Below are 22,060 nucleotides of genomic sequence, written 5' to 3' on the forward strand. Positions count from 1 at the left end.
TCTTGTTCCGCAAATCGCTCAAACAAGTTTGTTTATATTTGCAGAAGATAATGCTGCCCACTTCTTGTTTACAATGTCACCTGAAAGTGAGAGGCATTCTCATGGCACTGTTGTAGCTGGTGTCACAAGATAGGTACATGCCGGATGTGCTAAAGATTCATATGTCCCTTCATGCTTCAACCACCATTTCAGGGGACATATGTCCATGCTGATGACAGGTTCTGCTCGATAACAATCCAAAGCAGTGTGGACCACCACATCTTCATTTTCATCCTCTGACTCAGATGCCACCAGCAGAAGGTTGATTTTCTTTTTTCGTGGTTCAAGTTCTGTAGTTTCCGCATCAGAGTGTTGCTCTTTTAAGACATCTGAAAGCATACTCCATACCTTGTCCGTCTCAGATTTTGGAAGGCACTTCAGATTCTTAAAACTTGGGTCTAGTGCCATAGCTATCTTTAGAAATCTCACATTGGTACTTTGTGTTCTGTCAAATCAGCAGTGAAAATGTTCTTAAAATTAACAACATGTGCTGGGTCATTATCAGAGACTACTATAACATGAAATATATGGTAGAATGTGGGTAAACAGCAGGGTACATACAATTCATCCCCAAGGGAGTTCAGTCACAGATTTAATTAATGCATTTTTTTAACGAGTGTCATCAGCATGGAAGCATGTCCTCTGGAATAATGGCCGAAGCATAAAGAGGCATAGGAATGTTTACCATATCTGGCATGCAAATACATTGCAATGCCAGCTACAAAAATGCTATGCAAATACCTGTTCTTACATTCTGGTGACATTGTTAATATGAAGAGGGAAGCATTATCTCCTGTAAATGTAAACAAACTTGTTTCCCTTAGCAATTGGCTGAACAAAAAGTAGGACTGAGTGGACTTGTAGGCTTTGAAGTTTTACATTGTTTTGTTTTTGAGTACAGATATTAACAAAAAAATCTACATTTGTTTAAATTGCACTTTCACGACAGACTGCACTATAGTACTTGTATGAGGTGAACTGAAAACTATTTTATAATTTTTACAGTGCAAATATTTGTAATAAAAATAATATACACTTTGATTTCAATTACAACACAGAATACAAGATATATGAAAATGTAGAAAAAACATCCAAAATATTAAATATGTCAATTGGTATTTTATTGTTTAACAGTGCAATTCAAACTGATTAATTGCGATTAATTTTTTTGAGTTTATCTTGTCAGTTAACTACAGTAAATTAACAGCCCTATTTTTTTTTTTATGGTGTAACATTCCACCCTAGCAGCCCAGTCATGTTCCCATTAACAGAATGAGATCACAATTTAATGTTTTAATTATTAGATCTAATTTTCCTCATTCCTCTACTATGAGGTTGAAGAAACCACAGTCCTTGCTATCCCAAATGACAGCAGGGAAAAAAATCTTGTTGATGTTATAGAGTACTGGAGCAGGATTTTTTTTTACTGGTTTCAGACATGAGATGGCAGGAAGCAATCATTTTTAATAATTAATTGTGACCCATAAATGAAAAAACTGTGTGGGTGCTCAGTATTGAGGATAATTATATTGATTTGAGGGTTAAAGGGAGATTCTTAACTTAAAACATAGTTCATTTAACAAGAGTTAAAAATATTTGCAGATAGTAAACATGTCCATGCCATTTTTTTTAGTTTTATAATCAAATTTTCCTGTTTTAAAAATATTCCTCTCTCTTCCACTGCGGTGCAAAAGCCCCACAGAAACAAGAAGGAAAGAAGACTATATATTTAATGGGAACAGTGAAAATAACTACATAGAAGATGTCACCCATACAAAGTAAAACTGAAAAAATGCTTGTAGATGTTACTGTACTTTTAGAGTGAAGTGTGATTTCTAGATTTGGAATGTCCTTTTAGATCAGGCACTATTTAGGGATGGAGATGAAAATTAGACTCAGGATTTCACCAGAAAAAAGATTACACATTCTCAAAAATAACTTTGACAAATCTTATATCAATGATATAAATTCACATTTAATTACTACAGAAATACAGTGCTTTCATTATATTTATACATATAATACCATTAATTACTTCTGAGTATTACTTTTGTCATGTTTTCTAATAATGTCCATAAGATTATCACCTGTTACAAGACTATTCTGAGATTGTTTAACTTTCTGTTGTTCCTTTCTCTTTTGGTCATGAAGATAAGGGGAGTTTAGCAACTGTGGAGGAAGAATTGTGCCTGTTGGTTTTACTCTCTTTACAACATCCCAAAAAAGCTTCTTGCTGTTGTTATTGATAAAAGTAATTGCAGTTCCACTGTGACCCAGCCTTCCTGCTCTTCCAACCTGCAAATGAAAACAGTTTATTTTAAATTAGCATTAGTAATCTCTCCCCTTCAAAATAAAAGAAGCCTGCTTAAACTCCATTGTGTGATGGTTTAAAAATCTATTTTTTGCTGCAGCAATACTGTATATTGGGTGTTCTTACATGAAACTGGATATATAGTATGGCTGTCAAGCGATTAAAGAATTTAATCACAATTAATCGTACGATTAATTGCACTGTTAAACAGAATACCATTTATTTAAATAAATGTGGACATTTTCTACATTTTCAAATATATTGATTTCAATTACAACACAGAATACAAAATGCAGAGTGCTCACTTTATTTTTGATTACAAATATTTGCACTGTAAAAAATAGTATTTTTCAATTCATTTAATACAAGTACTGTTGTGCAATCTCTATGATGAAAGCTGAACTTACAAATGTAGAATTATGTACAAAAAAACTGCATTCAAAAATAAAAAACAACTTTAGAGCCTACAAGTCCAATCAGTCCTACTTCTTGTTCAGCCACTTGCTCAAACAAGTTTGTTTACATTTGCACAAGATAATGCTCCCAGCTTCTTGTTCACAAATGTCACCTGAAAGTGAGAACAGGCATTAGCATGGCACTGTTGTAGCTAGTGTCACAAGGTATTTACATACCAGAGGCACTAAAGATTCATATGTCCTTTCATACTTCAACCACCATTCCAGGGGACGTGTCTCCATGCTGATGACAGGTTCTGCTTGATAACCATCCAAAGCAGTGTAGACCAACGCGTGTTCATTTTAATCATCGTGTGTCAGATGCCACCAGATTTTCATTTTTGGTGGTTCAAGTTCTGTAGTTTCCATATCAGAGTGTTGCTCTTTTAAGACATCTGAAAGCATGCTCCACACCTCATCCCTCTCAGGTTTTGGAAGGCACTTCAGATTCTTAAATCTTGGGCTGAGTGCTGTAGCTATCTTTAGAAATTTCACGTCGGTATTTGTATTTTGTCAAGTTTGCAGGGAAGGCGTTCTTAAAATGAACAACATGTACTAGGTTATCATCCGAGACTGCTATAACATGAAATATATGCAGAATGCGAGTAAAACAGCAGGAAACATACAATTCTTCCCCAAGATGTTCAGTCACAAATTTAATTAATGCATTATTTTTTTAATGAGCATCATCAGCGTGGAAGCATGAAAAGGGATATGAATCTTTAATGCATCTGGCATATAAATATCTTGTGATGCCAACTACAACAGTGCCATGTGAATGCCTGGTCTCACTTTCAGGTGACATTGTAATTAAGAAGTAGGCAGCATTACTTCCCCTTAAATGTAAACAAATTTATTTCTCTTAGCGATTGGTTGAACAAGAAGTAGGACTGAGTGGACCTGTAGGCTCTAAAGTTTTACATTGCTTCGGTTTTGAGTGCACTTATGTAACAAAAAACACCTACATTTGTAAGTTGCACTTTCATAATAAAGAGATTGCACTACAGTCCTTGTATGAGGTGAATAGAAAATTATTATTTATTTTATCATTTTTGCATTGCAAAAATTTGTAATAAAAATAATATAAATTGAGCATTGTACACTTTATGTTCTGTGTAACAAATAGATATATTTGAAAATGCAGAAAAACATCAAAAATATTCAATAAGTTGGTATTTTATTGTTTAACAGTGTGATTAATCGTGATTATTTTTTTTGAGTTATCACATGAGTTAACTGCAATTAATTGACAGCCCTAATATATAGCATTGTCATGGGCAAGTCAGTATTCTGAATGCTCTACTAGCTCTCAGTTGTTCCTCAAGAGTAGTGAAGTCTAATAGGTTGGAATTAAGCAAAACAACAAATATTGCTATACAAATAAGCAGAGTTCCCATTCATTATTTCATTGACATTTCACTTTTGTCCAACAAAAGATGAAAGGAGATGTTTAATATACACATATGCTTCAAAAAAGTATAGGAACAGAGATACTCCTTCACATTGAGGCAGAGAGGGAGAGCTATAACACCATTGGCAAAGAGGCATTATTTTTTAGTGTTCCTCCATTAATTCAGACTGAAGGTTTGGTGTTTCTTCTATAGGATGGAGGAGAGATTCTTCAGGATGCCCTTCTTCCTCCCCTCCTAAAGGGAACTTTTCCGGAGGTATATCCATCCCTATGCGTGCATTTTTCAATTCAGATCATGCATGGTCTTGTTTTGTTTCTCCAACAATGTTTTAGCAAATATCTCATGTAGTGTTTAAGATACACATATCTCTTTACCTGATGTACATATTCGTCCATGCTTGAGGGCATATCAAAATTTACTACCAGTTTGACACTGACAAGGTCAAGTCCTCGCCCAAGGACTCCAGTGCTTACTACGACTTCATATTTTTCCTGAAATAATCCCTGAGGGGTCGGAAACAAAATAAATTATAATTACTTTCTATCTATGCTTTTTTCCCTTGCAATTCCCTTTTTGAGACCTGCTGTAGAAGGGCAAGATATCAGGGATGTGCTGACCGTCCTTCCTGTAGCCCCCATTGGCCAGGAGCAGTGAACCGCAGCCAGTGGGAGCCGCGATCAGCCGAACCTGCAGATGTGGCAGGTAAACAAACCGGCTCAGGCTGCCAGGGGCTTTCCCTGAACAAGCGGCAGCCCAAGTTTGAGAACCACTGCCCAACTGCACTCTTGATTTATGTAGCATACACAGAAATAAAATTGTAATTCACTGAGTCCTGCTTAAAATGATACAAAACAGCAATTCAGCAAGGCACAAAAGCAGTCACAGACTAATGTTCAGGTCAATTCCCATTTAAAATAAATAATAATCTATAAAGTAATCTAGAGTATTTAAAATAGCCACTTTCTTGAAGTATTAGTAGAAATACAATCTGTGCTTTCATTTCAGTTTTCCATAAACTCTAGCATTCATTGTGAAAACCCAGTAATACAAGACAGATATAAGTACTATCATTATGCATTTCCTTCACCCCAAAGAACAATATTCTGAGGAATATAAGTTATGCTTGGAGTTTAAAAAACAAACATTAAATCCAGTGACATCTGGAATTGCATTAGTTAGAAGCTTTTATATAAGTGATAGACCACGACAAGATGCCTATTTTACTAACTCATTACAACTAAATTATATTTTTAAAAATAAGATGGAATGTTTCATAGAGATATAGAGATCTCTATTTTAGGAAGTACAAACCTGCAATATATTTGTTCTTTCAGTTTGTGATTTATCAGAATGCATGGATATGCATTGTAATCCTGTGATTTTATGAACAGCATCACTCAGAAGATCTGCTCCTAGCTTGCAGTCCACAAATACCAACACTGGAGGTTTGAAGAGTTTCTTATCCTGTAAAATTAAAATAATTGTGTAAAACCTACTGAATCAGCATAGTTCATGGCTGGTCAACCACAGCTGTTTATTTACAGTTGCTCATTTTCTCTTCAGTAGATTTTATACATTAGATTGAAACAAGCATATTTATTTAAAGACAACTTCCCCAACTCCTAATAAAAAAAGGACAAGATTTAAGCCCTAATCCTGCAAATACCTGCACACGTGTGTGATTTTACTCATAAAACAAATTAAACATATGCATATGGGTTTGTAAAATCAGGTCCCTAGTTTGCCTTGACACAACTTCAAAAATAATCTTTTTGAAGTTGTGTTTTAAATACAAATATGGTGACTTTTTAAAATCAGAAATAAACCTGAGGTTCACTTAAATGCATATATCTCTTACATAACTGCAGCTAAGATTACTTCAGAATGCTCATAAAATAAGCCTAGAATTACTGTGAGGATTAAGGCCCACTTTTTTTTTTGAGGTATGTGTGTGTATTTTATTTATTATTTTCTGGGGAAGTTTCAGTAGAGTTGGTTCAAAAGGAATAATCTAGCCCACTCATCCATCTTTTTAACAGCATTTTAAAGGACAAAGTACTCTCATGTATTTTGGTTTTATTAGGGAACCCTCAGGGAGACATTCTTGAATGTAGTGGGGTACATAAACTTACTTTCCATTACTGCTCTTGCTTTCCTCACACATATTTGAACTAGATAGGCAAGAGCTAAATTAAACGAAATGAATTAAACTTTATTCACTACAAGCATAGACATAATTTGCTAAAGAAAACACTATACTAACATTTAATATTTCAAATAGTTTTTTCTTTTTAGATGGTTCTTCTACCCACAAGATAATCTGGCGAACATTGGAACATGGCAGATTCTTTTCTCCAATGGTTATTCTCACAGGATTCTGCAGAAGTTGATTTGCCAGCTGCTCAATGCCAACTGGTATTGTGGCTGAAACCAATATGGTCTGACGATCACTGGAGGTGTTTTCCAAAATATCCAGCACTTGTTGCTGGAAGCCCATCTTTAACATGGTATCAGCCTAAATGAAAATATGAATTTAAGACAGTATGATCTTTTCATAATAATTTTAAGTATAGCATACAAAAAAAGACACAGGAAAACTCTTGACGATCATGCACTATTCTTTAATTGACAATCAACACTAGTGTAGCGACATTGTCACCAAATTAAAATCAGTTCTGATTTGGGTAGTCAGAAGAAAAGCTATGAAGAGAGATAGACACTGTTATTCTGTTAACATTCGTGAGTCACTGTGGCGTAACTTCCACTCCAATCAGTCATGTAAATTGACAGATGACTACAGCCACTCAAGCACTAAATTCATTTTTTAACCCTCAGAAGTACAAACTATATTTTAATGAACACTGTGTGTTTAATTGTTGATCCACCACCAATTAAACCATTTATTAGACTCTATGGCCCTAATCCAGTAAATCACTCACTCACGTGCTTAACTTTAAAGCATATGCAAAATTCCGAGGAAGTCAGGGGGACTACACACAAACTTAAAGTTAAGCACTTGCATAAGTGCTTTGCTAGATCAAGATCTATATTAGGCAACCATTTATTTAACAGTCAGAAATATGAGAACTCTAACAGTGGCCATTATCATTATATTTAGATAACACTCATTTCTAATTGCAGTATTTAACTTTATATGAACTTACTTCATCCACGACTACAATTTTAATACCATGGAGCTGAACAGAGCTTTGTTTTAAGATATCTAGGAGTCTTCCAGGTGTTGCTATTATAACCTATCAGAAAAAAATCAAAACATTAGAAAAGCAAGCTAATATGAGTTAAAGCTATATGAAAACTGTATTCAGTCCTTGAAAAATAATATGTTTGACATTAGCACTTGCGAGCATTGGAGGACAAGCTTTCATTTTTTGTTTTTAGTAGAGACAGAAAACAGTGACTATCACGGGTAAGTTACAATTACAGCACATTTATACTAATTATCTATCTTTGTGTAATTATTCAAGCTCAGATGCACAGAGACTTGAAATTCCTGTACATGATTCTCCAAAACTGTGTGTATCTGAAAACAAATGGCACAGATTAGCCCTCTGAAGATACCTGGAATTTATGAATGTCTGCAGTGTGTTCTGAGCCAGAAAAATCTAAATCCTAAGTCAAGGAACTAATGTGTTTCCTGTTGTAAATTATAATTCCACCTAACTAAGTGGCAAATTTTACCCTCTGAAAGCAGCAAAAATATAAAGACGAGAAATCATTTTGAAATCTTATTCTTTATATGTAAAATTAAGAAAGATACATATAAATGTTACTATTAGGGCTGTCAAGTGATTAAAAAAATTAATCGTAATTACTCGCACTCTTACAATAACAGAATACCATTTATTTACATATTTTGGATGTTTCCTACATTTTCAAATATATTAATTTCAATTACAACACAAAATACAAAGTGTACAGTGCTCACTTTATATTTATTCTTATTACAAATATTTGCACTGTAGAAAACAAAATTAATAGTGTATTTCAATTCACCTAATACAAGTACTGTAGCACAATCTCTTTATAATGAAAGTTGAACTTACAAATGTAGAGTTATGTACAAAAAATAATTGCATTAAAAAATAAAACAATGTAAAACTTGAGAACTTACAAGTCCACCTCAGTCCTACTTCAGCCAAACGCTCAAACAAGTTTGGTTACAATTTTCAGGAGATAATGTTGCCCACATCTTGTTTACAATGTCACCTGAAAGTGAGAACAGGCGTTCGCATGGCACTGTTGTAGCTGGTATTGCAAGATATTTATGTGCCAGATGTGCTAAAGATTCCTATGTCCCTTCGTGCTTCAACCACCATTCCAGAAGACATACATGCATGCTGATCACAGGGTCTGTTTGATAACGATCCAAAGCAGAGCAGACCAACGCATGTTCATTTTCATCATCCGAGTCAGATGTCGCCAACAGAAGGTTGCTTTTCTTTTTTTGGTAGTTTGGGTTCTGTAGTTTCTACATCTGAGTGTTGCTCTTTTAAGACATCTGAAAGCATTCTCCACATCTCATCCCTCTCAGATTTTGGAATGCACTTCAGATTCTTAAACCTTGTGTCGAGTGCTATATCTAACCTTATAAATCTCACACGGTACCTTCTTTGTGTTCTGTCAACTCTGCTGTGAGTGTGTTCTTAAAACGAACGTGCTAGGTCATCATCCAAGACTGCTATGACATGAAATATATGGCAGAATGTGGGTAAAACAGAAAAGGAGACATACTGTTCTCCCCCAAGGAGTTCAGTCACAAATTTAATTAACGCATTATTTTTTTAATGAGCATCATTAGCATGGAAGCATGTTCTCTGGAATGGTGGCTGAAGCATGAAGGGACATATGACTGTTCAGCATATCTAGCACATAAATAACTTGCAATGCAGGCTACAAAAGTGCCATGTGAACGCCTGCTCTCACTTTCAGGTGACACTGTAAATAAGAAGCAGTCAGCAGTATCTCCTGTAAATTTAAACAAACTTGCTTGTCTTAGCAATTGGCTGAACAAGAAATAGGACTGAGTGGACTTGTAGGCTCTAAAGTTTTACATTGTTTTGTTTTTGAGTGCAGTTATGTAACCAAGAAAAATCTAGATTTGTAAATTACATTTTCATGATAAAAACTGCACTATAGTACTTGTATGAGGTGAATTGAAAAATACTATTGATTTTATCATTTTTACAGTGCAAATATTTGTAATCAAAATAATATAAAGTGAACATTGCACAATTTGTATTCCGTGTTGTAATAGAAATCAATATATTTCAAAATGTAGAAAAACATTCAAAAATATTTAATACATTTCAATTGGTATTCTATTGTTTAACAGTGTGATTAATCACAATTTTTTAAATTGCAGTTAATTTTTTGAGTTAATAGCATAAATTAACTGTGATTAATTGACAGCCCTAGTTACTATAAAAATTCAGGAGCTAATCTTTACTGCTAAGGGTCCAGATTCACTGTGTAGAGATAGGGTGCCCAACCTACAGCCCACCAGAGCATTTCATAAGGCCCAAAGCCTACTTCAACACAATACACTAACAGCGGATTCATTAGTATTTTGTGTTCTTTACCTTTTTATTTTTAACCACTTTTTGTAATTCTGATACAAAGAAATCAGTGTATAAAAATGTATTTAGATGAGTTGTTTCTATGTACAGTATTGTCTATTTAAAAACATACAAAACCAGCTGAACTTAAAATATAAAATCAATACAGGTGACTATAAATCTGATTAAAATATGTAGAATCTGGTTTGGCCCCCACAAGCTGTGGTTTAGATTTATATGGCCCTCCTGCGTAATGATGTAAAAACTTTTGACTTTTCTATACATGCCATAAAAACATCTTCTTCAAGGGACTCTTTCACACAATAGTTCTTACCTTAACAGTTTGTTTCAGCCGATGAAGTTGGGGTGGCAGTGGTAAACCTCCTACAAGAAGAACTGTTCTCATGTTTGGCAGACCAATCATCAGCTCTTTAGCTTGTCTCTCTATCTGAATTGCTAACTCTCTTGTTGGTGTCAGAATAAGTGCAGATGGAGTTTTAGTCTAAAAATAAAGGAAAAAGAAAAACTTCTATCCACCATAGAATTTTCATTCTTAGGTAAAAACCTAACATAAATCTTTCTATAGTGACATAGTTATGTAGTACAATCATTTTGATCTAATTAGCTAGTAAACAGCTTACTAAAATCATTCATGAAGCCAACTCTAATATTCAGCTGAAAAATAAATGATTCTAATTGACATTTAGGTCCCTTTACATTGCTCTGGCAGCGAGTGCAATGTAACGTATACCAACATCAAAGCTCCTTTATGCGCCAAGGCAGTGTAAAGGGCCTTTAGGTATGTTTACTCAGCAAAGAATAACCTCCAGCTGGCCTGTGCAAGCCAAGTCAGGCTTGAGGAGTTTGGGCTGCAGGGTTGATTCATGGCTGTGTACACTTCTGGGTTTGGGCTAGAGCCCAATCTCTAGGACCCTGCAAAGTTTGTAGGGGTGGGGGTGGCTCCAGCCTGGCCCTGAAAATCTACACAGCAATGAAACAGCCCCACAAGCCTGAGTTGGCTGGCCTGGGCCAACCCTGGGTTATTCTTTGCTGAGTAGACCTTTAGTGTCAATGAGAATCAGGACCAGAATTTTCAAAGCAATTCAGTGCATTTTCTTTTTATAACAGACAGGCGCTTATGTGATTTATAATGCCTTTTATGTATTTTTGTCAGGTAACAAATGCATCACTTCTAGCTGCTTTCTAAATCAAAGCATCCTTTAACTGTTCTTCTCAATACTGTACTGGATACTAAAGACAGGATGCAGGCTAAGCTTTAAAACAGGAAAAATTATCTTAGATGTGTCATTATTCCCCTGCCAACATTAAGAGATAACTGGACCGAGAATTAACCAAGAAATGGAATTAACTTGATCATAATTTTTATATGCATTATAATATGCTGAAACTGTAATTTAATTTAGTCTACTGTATAAATAATACATCTATACAGCTGTGAAACTAGAAAGATCACAACTGTCTAGGCCTGAAAATAATATTTATCTAGGTTGTTTTCCCCAACATTACAATAATAAGGACTTGTTTACCAAGAAAATAGATTTCTCTTTTTGTACACTATTGTTTATTCAAACTGTTGAAAGAAAGAAAGAAGGAAAGAAAGAAGGAAAGAAGAGTGGATTTACAAATCCATGGAAGACTATATTGCCCTACTTAATTCTAGAATCCAAAAGCCTGTATATAATCGACACAGTCAATAAATAAAGTTAAAAAAATACTCTTAACACTACTACAATCATAGGGCTTTGTCTATATGGTGCTTAAGTTCCCACTAATGAAGAGTGCACTAATGGGCCCACGTGGACCATGCTGGCATGCACTAAAAGTTCCCTCGTGTGTACTAATGTAGTCTCATTTCAAAAAAACCTCCCGTTTTTACATTAACGTGCATGAGGGAACTTGTAGCACCAGCAGGGTCCACGCAGGGCAGTCAGTGCACAATACTAAATTTACACCCTCATTGGTGTGGACTAATGCGCTGTGTAGACAAGCCCTAAAGCCCAGAATTACAAGTGAGAAGCAGGGCTCAGATGTAAATAGTTAACATTTCTAATTGTATCTATACATAGGGTACAGGTATCATCCATCCCTTTCCTGCCTGCCCCGCAAGACAGACAGGTCAGAAGTGGAGCCATTCCATGGCCTCGACTAATCTCCGGGCTACAGTAGTTATTGTGTGTGTTGGGCTACCCCTCTCTGTGGAGTAACTGGGAAAAAAACTACTTAACTGGCACAGTCACTGAATTATCAGGCTCAATTCTGCCCCTTGGCAGCCATAAAAAGAATTTCCATAGCTGTGCAAACCTACTGTGCAGATTCTCAGCATCTTGTCCCTTCTGAGCAGCAGCAAAAAAGGTTACTCACTTTGTGCAGTAACTGCAGTTCTTCAAGATGTGAATCCCTATGGGTGCTCCACTTCAGGTGCACATGCACCTCTCAAACCCTCCATCTGAAATTTTCAGTGTGCAGTGTCCTTTAGCACAATGCATGCACTATGCCTCCTCAGGTCAGACACCAAGGCAACACAGAAGCCTGCGGGTGAACCATCCGCAGTTCCTTTTCCTCCCAGATGTCCCATAGAGAACAGCCTGAAGCAGAGGGAAAAAAGAGGGTGGGTAGTGGAGCAACCATAGGGACACACAAGTTGAAGAACCGCAGTTAAGGCACAAAGTGAATAACCTCTTCTTCTTCAAGTCATGTCCCTATGGGTACTCCACTTCAGGTGACTTCTGAGCAGTATTCCTAGAGGGAGGAAGCCGCTTTGGAATTGAGTCTAGAACTGAAGATGATACTGCAGTATCAAGTGCTTCATCAGATCTGCTAGCACTGATTAAAGCATAGTGTTTCAAAAACATTTGTACTGGGGCCCATATAGAGACCCTACATATCTCAGATACTGGCACATTCTTAAGTAATGCTGCAGATGTTGCTTGTGATCTGGTCGAATGTGCTATTACTCTTGGGAGGCAGAGAGGGAGAGATGAACGCCTGCAGCAGCATAAGTAATAATTAAATCAAAATATCCAACTCAATAAAGTCTAAGCAGAGATTGTGGACCTCTGGGATCTATCCATGGAGGAGATGAAGTGTCTAGATGACTTTCAAAATTGCTTAGTCCTATCTAAATAGAAAGCCAATGCCCTTTGGACAGCCAGGGTATAATAACAAACAGAGCGCTATGAGACTGGAAAAAACACGGTTAGATGACTGGATTGGTGAAGGTGGAATTCAGATGGAATCTAGGTAAGAATTTAGCGTGTGGACTTAAAGACACTTGGTCCTTAAAGATATATGGGGAGGAGGATCTGCCATCAAGATGCCAATCTCCCCAACCCTATGGACTGACACGATGGCTAGTAAAAAAGAGACTGTCTTCATAGATATAATGGAGCAGAGAGCTGGTTGCTATAGATTCAGATAGAGGTCTCATAAGGTAACCAAGTACCAAGTTGAGGTTCCAGGTTGGGGTGGGGTCTCTAATTTGAGGGTAGAGATTCCCCAAACCCTTAATAAACCTAGTCAATATCAAGTGAGCAAAAATGAAGAATACTTTTAACAAAGAATGAAAGGCTGATACTTGGACCTTAATCAAACTAACCGATAACCCCTATTTCCTCAGATGCAACAGGTAATGCAGGATGGCAGAGATTCTGTTAGGAAGCAGCAACACCACCACCAATAGAAGAAACTCTTCCATTTCTGCAGGTAAGTAGTACAAGTTGACCTCTTTCTACTATTCAGTAACATCTGTTATACCTCTTGTACCTGTTGTATTTCCATAGAGCAGAAGGATTCTAACTCTGTGAACCACTGAGGAATCGCACCCTGAGACAGAGAATTGGTAGGTTAGGAAGAAGCACATGGCCCACACTCAGTGAAAGGAGATGAGGAGTGGACAGGAGCTTGAGCTACATTTGGACACAGATGAAGCAGGTAAGGGTACCAAGCTTGTCTCAGCCATGTCAGCACTATATGGATAACTTTGGCTATCTCCTGTCTGATTTTGCTCATCATCCTTAGTATCAGCTGTGTTGTGGGAAAGGCATAGAACTGACCCTTCTTACAAGACAGAAAAGAGGTGTCCCCCAAGGATTGATGGTCCAGACCTCCTCTTGAGCAGAGAAGAGGGCACACTTCCTGTTTCTAGAGGTGGTAGAGATCTCCAGCAGTCCCCCTTTTTTTTTGAATATGCTGTGGAGAACTTGCGCATTTGTAGTCTTGAGAGCAGTGCCAACGTCATCAGCTGTGTTGTTCTGAATACCCAGGAAATAGACTGCTGAAATTTGGGTCTGATGAGCTATGCACCAGTTCCATAGTTTCATGGCCTTAGCACACAGGAGGAGGATCCTGTTCCTTCTTGTTCATTAAAACAGAACATGCAGGATACGTTGTCCGTCATGATCCTCACTGATTTACCCATCATAAATATAAAGGGAAGGGTAACAACCTTTATGAATGCACTAACATAAATCCCTTCTGGCCAGAGGTACAGAATCACTTACCTGTAAAGGGTTAATCAGTTCAATTTAACTTAGTTGGCACCTGACCAGAAGGACCAATGGGGAAAGAAGATACTTTCAAATCTGGGGCAGGGAAGGTTTTGTTTGTGCTCTTTGTTGGTTCCCTCTCGGGACAAAGAGAGAGACCAAGCAGGTAACCCACCTCCTAAAAAGATCCTGAACTGATATATCTAAAAATTACGGAAATTGTAAGTAATAGCAAGGAAATGCGTTAGATTATCTTTTGTTTTCGCTTTGAATTTTCCCTATGCTAAGAGGGAGGTTTATTCCTGTTTTTGTAACTTTGAAGTTGAGCCTAGAGGGGAATCCTCTGTGTTTTAAATCTTTTTATTTACCCTGTAAAGTTATCTTCCACCCTGATTTTGCAGGTGTGATTCTTTTACTTTTTTTTTTTTTAATAAAATTCTTCTTTTAAGAACCTGATCGATTTTCAGTATCCTAAAAACCTGGGATTTGGTCTATGCTCACTCTGTTAACCTATCGGTTGGTATATTATTCTCTAGCGACCCCCTGCCCACCCCAAAGGGGGTGAAGGGGCTTGGGGGGATATTTTGGGGGAGACAGGGCTCCAAGCAGCCCCTCCCTGAATGTTTGTTTAAATCACTTGGTGGTGGCAGCAATACAGTCCAAGGACAAGGAAAGGAATTTGTGCCTTGGGGAAGCTTTTAACCTAAGCTGGTGGAATATAAGCTTAGGGGGACTTTTATGCAGGTCCCCACATCTGTATCCCAGAGTGAGGAGGGAACCCTGACAAGCCCGATGAGTAGGAAATAAAGACAAGCGTTCCTGACAGCCCTAAGCACCAACAGATTGATGTGGAGACTGGTTTCTTGAGTTGCTCATCTTCCCTGAGTTGTGAGGATATTGAGGTGGGCTCCCCATCCCAACAGTGATCCATCTGTTATTAAAGTCACAATGGAGCTGAGCAACAGAAAGGAATCCCTGAAAAGACACAGAGTTGATCCTTCCACCAGCGTAGGGAGTTCCTCCCGTCTGTCCAACATGTCTGACTGGAAAATGGATCATTCAGGTCCACTGAGCCAACCCTGGAAGCAGTGGACCTGCATGACTGGTCAAAGGTACAAGTGTCATGTGCCCCAGGAGCTGAACACAGTTACTTATTGTAGTCTGAGAGTTGCACTGAATTGCCCATACCAGAACTGCCAAAGTTACGAATCTGTGTAAGGGAAGGTAGTCCCTGGCTGCCAACAAGTCCAAATACACCCCTATAAACTGTATCTTCTGTATAGGGGTTAAAGTGGATATTTTTACATTCCGTTTCAGGATGAACTGCAGGGGTTAACATGTGACAGAGCAAGGGCTGTTTGACTGGAAGACACCACTGCTTCATCGGAGCTGCCCTTGAGTAATCAGTCATCAAGGTATGAGAAAACTATAATCGCTTCTTGTCAGGGGTAATTCACCACTGTTGCCACTGCTCTTTTGTCCAAAGAGATCCAATGTCTTCTGGTCTTTGTCTTACGGGGAAGACTTAGAGAAGTATGTCTATCATGCTCAGTTGGGTGGAGCATCGGAGAACAAAAGGTCAGAATCCTTAAGAGGAACATAATATTTCTTATCTGCCTGTTTACATGTGGCCGGACAGTGGCAGGTGTCTGCCATACAGTCTTAGATGGATCTAGGAGTATCTCATTAATGGCTAACACCACCCTGGAGGTTGTGTGGACGACAGTATATCCAACAATTTGTGCTGTGAATCCCTGACTTCAAAAGAAATTTGCTAGCTAGAAATTTATGACTTCTTGAATTGCTGAAAATCTCTGGCAATGGATGATGGTGGAGGTATAACCATCTCATACAGAGAAGAGGATGAAATAAGTATTTGAGGGGTGGTCTCTTTATCTGCCCTGGATTCCTGGTCTTCAAACATCTCTGGGGGTGGGGGGGGAATGCCTCATTGGAGAGGACAGCTGTGCAACTCTAGCCTCCCTATGCGACAATATAAGGTGGTCAGACAAATTGCTGTCAATAAGCATCCCAGGGGTCCCAGTGTGGCCACTAGGGGGGCCCAAATGGAAGTTGGAGTGGCATGCAGGGTTGGTTCCATCACCCTTGATAACGAGAAGAATCTTCCCTGTGACTGTCAGAGGGGGGGAGAGGAGAAAAACAATCCTCTCACTTCTTATCTAGCTAACTATAACTATACTAATCAATCAATCAACTACAGAAAAAGAGAAAAGACGAAGCATGCTTGAGGCAGACACACTAAGGCTCCCTCTCAGGCCAAGGCGGTTGAGAAGAAACTGAAGGCAATTTGCTCATACTCACCTATATGGCTTTGGTGTCCAGCACAAGGAGGCATAAGGCACATGTGCAGGCTGAAAGCACATTACTAACTGAAAATCTCTGCTTGAGAGGCACATGCGCTGTTGAATGGAGAACCCATAGGGATACTACTCGAAGAACTATAGTGATTCTGCTGCACTTTGGATCAGCCATCCCTAAACTGCCACCAATTACTTGAAAAAGTAAAGCCATTTCCCTCCCACCCATAATAGACAATAATTATTATCCTAAAAATTAAGAAGCTATAGAGACAAACTAAAGTTTTTCAGATGTCACAAGCAAAATCACCATAAATAAATAAGCCATAGTGTATTAAAGGGGAAAAAAAGAAAATCTCCTAAATCTGAGACACTGATTTAAATCCACCAAAAAAAAAAAAAATCAAAATTCAAATGAGAATCTGGACTGTAAAGTCACCACAGTGTATCCTGAAACTGATGCACAGAATAGTATGCCAGATCACCCATTGCTTGAAAACTTGCCATATGAAATGTAAGCATTCCTGTTAGTCTCTTTTCCCTTACTTCAAATGGTACTACCAAAGATTAAGATAAACTACAAAGCAAAAATGAAAACTGAGTTAAGTATTCAAGTATGCACTGATGGGCCCCTTTTGATGAGGTTGTGGGGAGCAGTCAGCACAGAAACAAGTTTTACCTCACCTTTAAAATTTATTTTACCCTCTGAATTCCTCTGGATATTTGCTGGTTGGCTGAAGACATCACAGCCTGATATTCATCTGTGAAATCACATGAATACCAGGAATGTCTTTAAAGCCCTCATAGTATTTGTGATGTCACAGAATGATGAATGCTGGGATATTAGCAACTTACTTCTAAGTTATTGGGAATACTACATAATTATTGGGAGAAAACACACCAAAAAAGGGTCAATAGGTTACTTTTTGTGAACAAAATGATACTGCAAGTACATTAATATCAATGAACAGACTATATTTCCTGCCCACCCAACTAGAAAATATTCACAATATTGGGGGGGGACTCTTTAAAAAAAAAAAAAAAAAATTACTGAGCTTCAATACAATCACTGCCATTTTTAATTACATTGAGAACTCTGGACTCATTAAGCGTCTCACCTCTTTCTGAATATATATATAAATTTTAATTACCTCCCTAAATTTTAATTACCTCTTCCAAGGCTTTAATAATAACTGGAAGCAGGAAGGCTGCAGTTTTTCCTGAGCCTGTGTCTGCACTGGCCACAATATCCCTTCCCAAAAGTCCAACAGGAATCATCTGCATCTGGATAGGGGTTGGAACTTCATAGCCTGAATTCTTTAAATTATAGTTTAAAGTTTCAGGAAAACCACAGTGTTCAAACTCTATAATAGGTCTTGTAACTCCTTCGCCCTGGACAACAATACCTAACTGCAATTTAAGGTTCTTGATCTGGTCATCTTGCAGGCTTAAAATAAAGGAATGTTCTTTATAGGTATAAAGGGTGACAGGCAAAAGAGTTTCTGGTTTTGATTCTACTTTCACAAGATTGTCAGAGTTTAACCCTTCTTTTTCTTGGGCTTGTAAAAGATGTTTGGCTTTACATTCCAAACTACAAACATCTTCATCTGTTTTATCACAAATATATTCACCGTAACGACCACAAACAACACATATAGGTTCTCCAGGTTCTGCCCAGCGCTGGGATTTGCTGAAAGATTTAATGGGTTCATCCACAGAGGAACTGTCTTCATCAACATTTTGGTTGTCCCTTCCCAAAGATTCATCAGCAAAGGGGAAGTCTGAATCTGGAAAAGTTCGTAGCTCTGTGCATTCTTGTACTGCTTTATATAAATTACATCCTGAAGCAGAAGCATCTTTTATAGTTGGCTTAACATCTCTTAAGTCTGTGGCCTCCACTAATGAGGGTTCTCCAGAAGACAACTTTTTTATTTTTGCTGTACAGCTTAGGTCACCATCAGCATTCCTCTTGACTTTAAGAGACCTTGGAACAAACATGATTCAATATTCTGTGAAGAAAATAATTACAATTATTAAAAGGTATTTTAATGTGGCCTTGGGAAAAAGCTGCAGAGTGGAACTAGTCAGAGACTCCAGCTGGTAACCAAAGCAGGAACGGCTGCACTGCAGCAGGGAAGCAAGGGGTAAAATAAGGTCCAGCCAGGGTCACCCCACCCTGAGCACACAGAAATGTGATGGTGAGACCCCTGACCCCAACTCCAGGGGTGTTAGGGCCAACACGTGCCTTCCCAAACCATGTGGCCTTGGAGGAAAAGTAGAGAGAGCAGCCAGCCCAAGATTCTAGCCAGTAGGAGAAGTAGAGCCAAAGCATGTATTTTTAGACATTCAGAGAATTTTCTGCAGTTTTGACTGGACCTTCTCTGCCCTGTGCTTATTGGCTGTTTGCTCCAAACTTCTCTGTTACCTTCCTTCCTAGTCTCTTCACCTCAGTTTCACTCAACACCTGGGCTTCTGACCCTCTTGACCCATCCTGTCTCCCATTTCCCTTTTCTTTCCATTTAGCTTATCCTCTCCTAAGTAAATCCACTCAAAAGAGATGTGTGTGCGCAAATATACATTCACACTGTTCATGCCGTTTATTATACTGTTTTCCCCATCTTTGTCTATTTAGGGGTTTGTCTTGTCTATTTAGATTGCATGCTCTTCAGAGTGGAGACTTTGTATAGTACAATGGTGCCCCACTCTTGGTTGGCCCATAGGCTCCACTATAATAAACATGGTTAATAATGATTGTCATGGTTTATTTTTACCATGAAACATTACAATCAGTGAAATGTGCTTTCAAGGCAAGAGACTGAATCAACATTCACAAGTACCTAATAGTTAATTAACAGTTGTTTTGGCTCATACAGCACAGCTCAAGGCCTTTGAGACCCTCACACAATGACAGTATTTCCCCTTTCTCTAAACAATACTGAAAATGTTTATACCCATCAGCCTCATGACATCATCTAGACTTCCGCTGTTGAATTTTTCACCTTGAATGTAGTATCACTTCTTGTTTCAGCCATCCTACCATCTTCTTGCTTATCCCTTCCAAAGCCTGACCCCACACACGTTGAGGTCTAAGTTCCCTCCAAGCTGTGCAGCCATGCAGCAGGCTATCATGGGCCACAAAGACAGGGAGAGGCGCCCCAGCCCCAGAGTGCTGCGGCAAGAGAGGACTGGGGGGAGTCCTTTCTGCTCACCGCAGCCCCAGGGAAGCCTGCCCAACCCTCTCATCCCTGGCTCCACCCCAGAGCCTGCACCCCCAGATGGAGCCCTCATCCCCCTGCACCCCAACCCTCCTCCCCCAGCCTAAGCCCCATCCCGCACCCTGAACCCCTCATCCTTGGCCCCACCCAGACCCCTCACCCCCTTCACTCCAACCCTCTGCCCAGCCCTAAGCCTCCTCCCACACTCCAAACCACTCATCCCTAGCCCCAGCCCAGAGCCTGCACCCCCTAACCAGAGCCCTCATCCCTTTCACACACCCCAACCCTCTGCCCTAGCCCTGAGCCCCCTCACACTCCAAACCCCTCGGCCCCACCCCCATGACATCCCACCTCCACATCGGTGCACATAAAAAAAATCATTCCACATATGGATATAAAAAAATTAGAGGAAACATTGGTCAAGGTGCCCACCACGAATCTCTCACTTTTCATCCCATTTGTCATCTTTATTCTAATACTCTTCCCTTCCATCTCTAACTCATGTTTCCACCTTCTTTTATCTCATTTTCTTCCCATCACCTCTTTATACTCTCTGACCAGCCCCCTTCAGCCTTCCTAGATAGCACACATAATCCTTTGAAATCATTTACTAATTTTAGCTCTTAATGTGTGTAAAAAAACATAAATAAAAAGTATCCCACAATCTCTGAGATTCACATAGAGATCAACAAAATAATACAGTAAATTGTGGTTTCTCTCTTCCCCCTTCCCTGACCTTCCACACTCCACTATTTCTTGCCTTCCAACTTGTGCTGTGCTTAGCTCCAATTCTGCATATACATCTGATTGACCAGGCCCTTATCCACCACCTCACTGCCCTGAAATCCCACTGACTTCCTTTGCAGGACATAGGACTCCGATTGCAAGTTTCCTGGAGAAAGAACTCTCTCTTACGCATCTGTAAAGCACCTACTATACTTTGAGTGCTGCATAAGTAAAAGTATATTTTGTAGCCCAGTAATAGTTTGTTGTACAGTAGCACAGATACACTGTTGGTCAAAGTGAGATGACTTTGTGCATATTATATAACTAAAAAAATAACTTAATTAACACAGTTGTCCAGTCCATAGTCCATGTCTATAGAAAATAATCATTATCAGGATGGCAAATTCCAAAAGGAACATAGACTCCATGCAAATCAAGCGCCACCCAGACTGATCTCTGGCAAGGTGCTTAAGGTAGTCTGATTACATATTCAGTTTATCTCTGTGATTCTCCTGAGGGGCACCAAGGTTTGTGAGACATCACACCACAACCTGCGTACAGCAGTCTTGTCTGTGCCTACTGTGGATCAGCTCCATGAAGCCACTAGCCTCTAACAACACAAGCTCTACTTTCTAGGCCCTACTCCATACTGTACAGGTTAGTGATAAATACAAACCAAACCGAGTCCTACAAGCATTCCTTGTAGCATCCAGTTCCTTATTCACTGAACACTTTCAGAAATACCAGACCTGTTGTTCCAAAAGGAACAGTATACAACAGCTTGTAAGATTCAGCTCAGGACCACTGTGATGTTGTACAGTTTATATGGTTTTATAAAAATGTAATAAGTAAACATAATGTAATTGAGATATGCTTCATGCAAAATGTCTCTTGTAAGGTATTACAAAGCTTATAATCTACTGAGTGTAGATCATCCTATTTGTATAAATGTACCACTTGTTATCTGAAACTAAAAATATGAAATATAACTCTCAGGGCCTATTGTAATTATGTAAAGTGTGGGCCATTAATGGTAGTTTGGAATCTTGATGACTCCCATTAACTAGGACCACTGTCTGCAAATGGCTGCATTTTACCTGCAAGTCTTCCTGTATACCTGTGTGCTGGCAAGTAGGTAATGAAGACTTGCAGTGACATGTGATCATGTCACTTGAACTGGAATCCATCTTTAACTTGGTGTCTTTCAATTGAGAAGGAGGGGGTGGGAACTCAGAGAGGGACAAAAGGATTCCCGCCTTATGCAACAGATATATAAAGGGGTGGAAGAGAACAAAGGAGGAGCCATCATGAAGAATCCCCTAGCTACCACCTAAGCTGGGACAAGAGCTGTACCAGGGGAAAGAATTGTGTCCAGTCTGAGAAAAAACTTACTGAAACATCTCTGAGGGTGAGATTATCTGTATTCAGTTTGATTAGACATAGATTTGCACCCTTTATTTTATTTTGGTTGATGACTTACTTCGTTCTCCCTCTTACTACTTC

General features: G+C 38.7%; 1 protein-coding gene across 3 annotated transcripts in view; it reads right to left on the bottom strand.

The window, feature by feature from the left end:
- Positions 1 to 1,159: 1,159 nt before the first annotated feature.
- The window catches only part of DDX59 (DEAD-box helicase 59), a 74,666-nt gene continuing 53,765 nt past the window's right edge, over positions 1,160 to 22,060 (bottom strand). For all 3 annotated transcript variants that reach the window (XM_030572648.1, XM_030572647.1, XM_030572649.1), the window contains exons 2-8: positions 17,787 to 18,625; positions 10,128 to 10,295; positions 7,382 to 7,471; positions 6,481 to 6,732; positions 5,529 to 5,681; positions 4,592 to 4,720; positions 1,160 to 2,334 (exon numbers count right to left, since the gene is read on the bottom strand). In XM_030572648.1, the coding sequence (XP_030428508.1) occupies positions 2,071 to 2,334; positions 4,592 to 4,720; positions 5,529 to 5,681; positions 6,481 to 6,732; positions 7,382 to 7,471; positions 10,128 to 10,295; positions 17,787 to 18,614 (1,884 nt within the window). In that variant the 5' untranslated portion in view covers positions 18,615 to 18,625 and the 3' untranslated portion in view covers positions 1,160 to 2,070. The remainder of the gene's footprint in view (positions 2,335 to 4,591; positions 4,721 to 5,528; positions 5,682 to 6,480; positions 6,733 to 7,381; positions 7,472 to 10,127; positions 10,296 to 17,786; positions 18,626 to 22,060) is intronic.

This window comes from Gopherus evgoodei, chromosome 8, assembly GCF_007399415.2.
Source record: "Gopherus evgoodei ecotype Sinaloan lineage chromosome 8, rGopEvg1_v1.p, whole genome shotgun sequence".
Lineage (NCBI taxonomy): Eukaryota > Metazoa > Chordata > Testudines > Testudinidae > Gopherus > Gopherus evgoodei.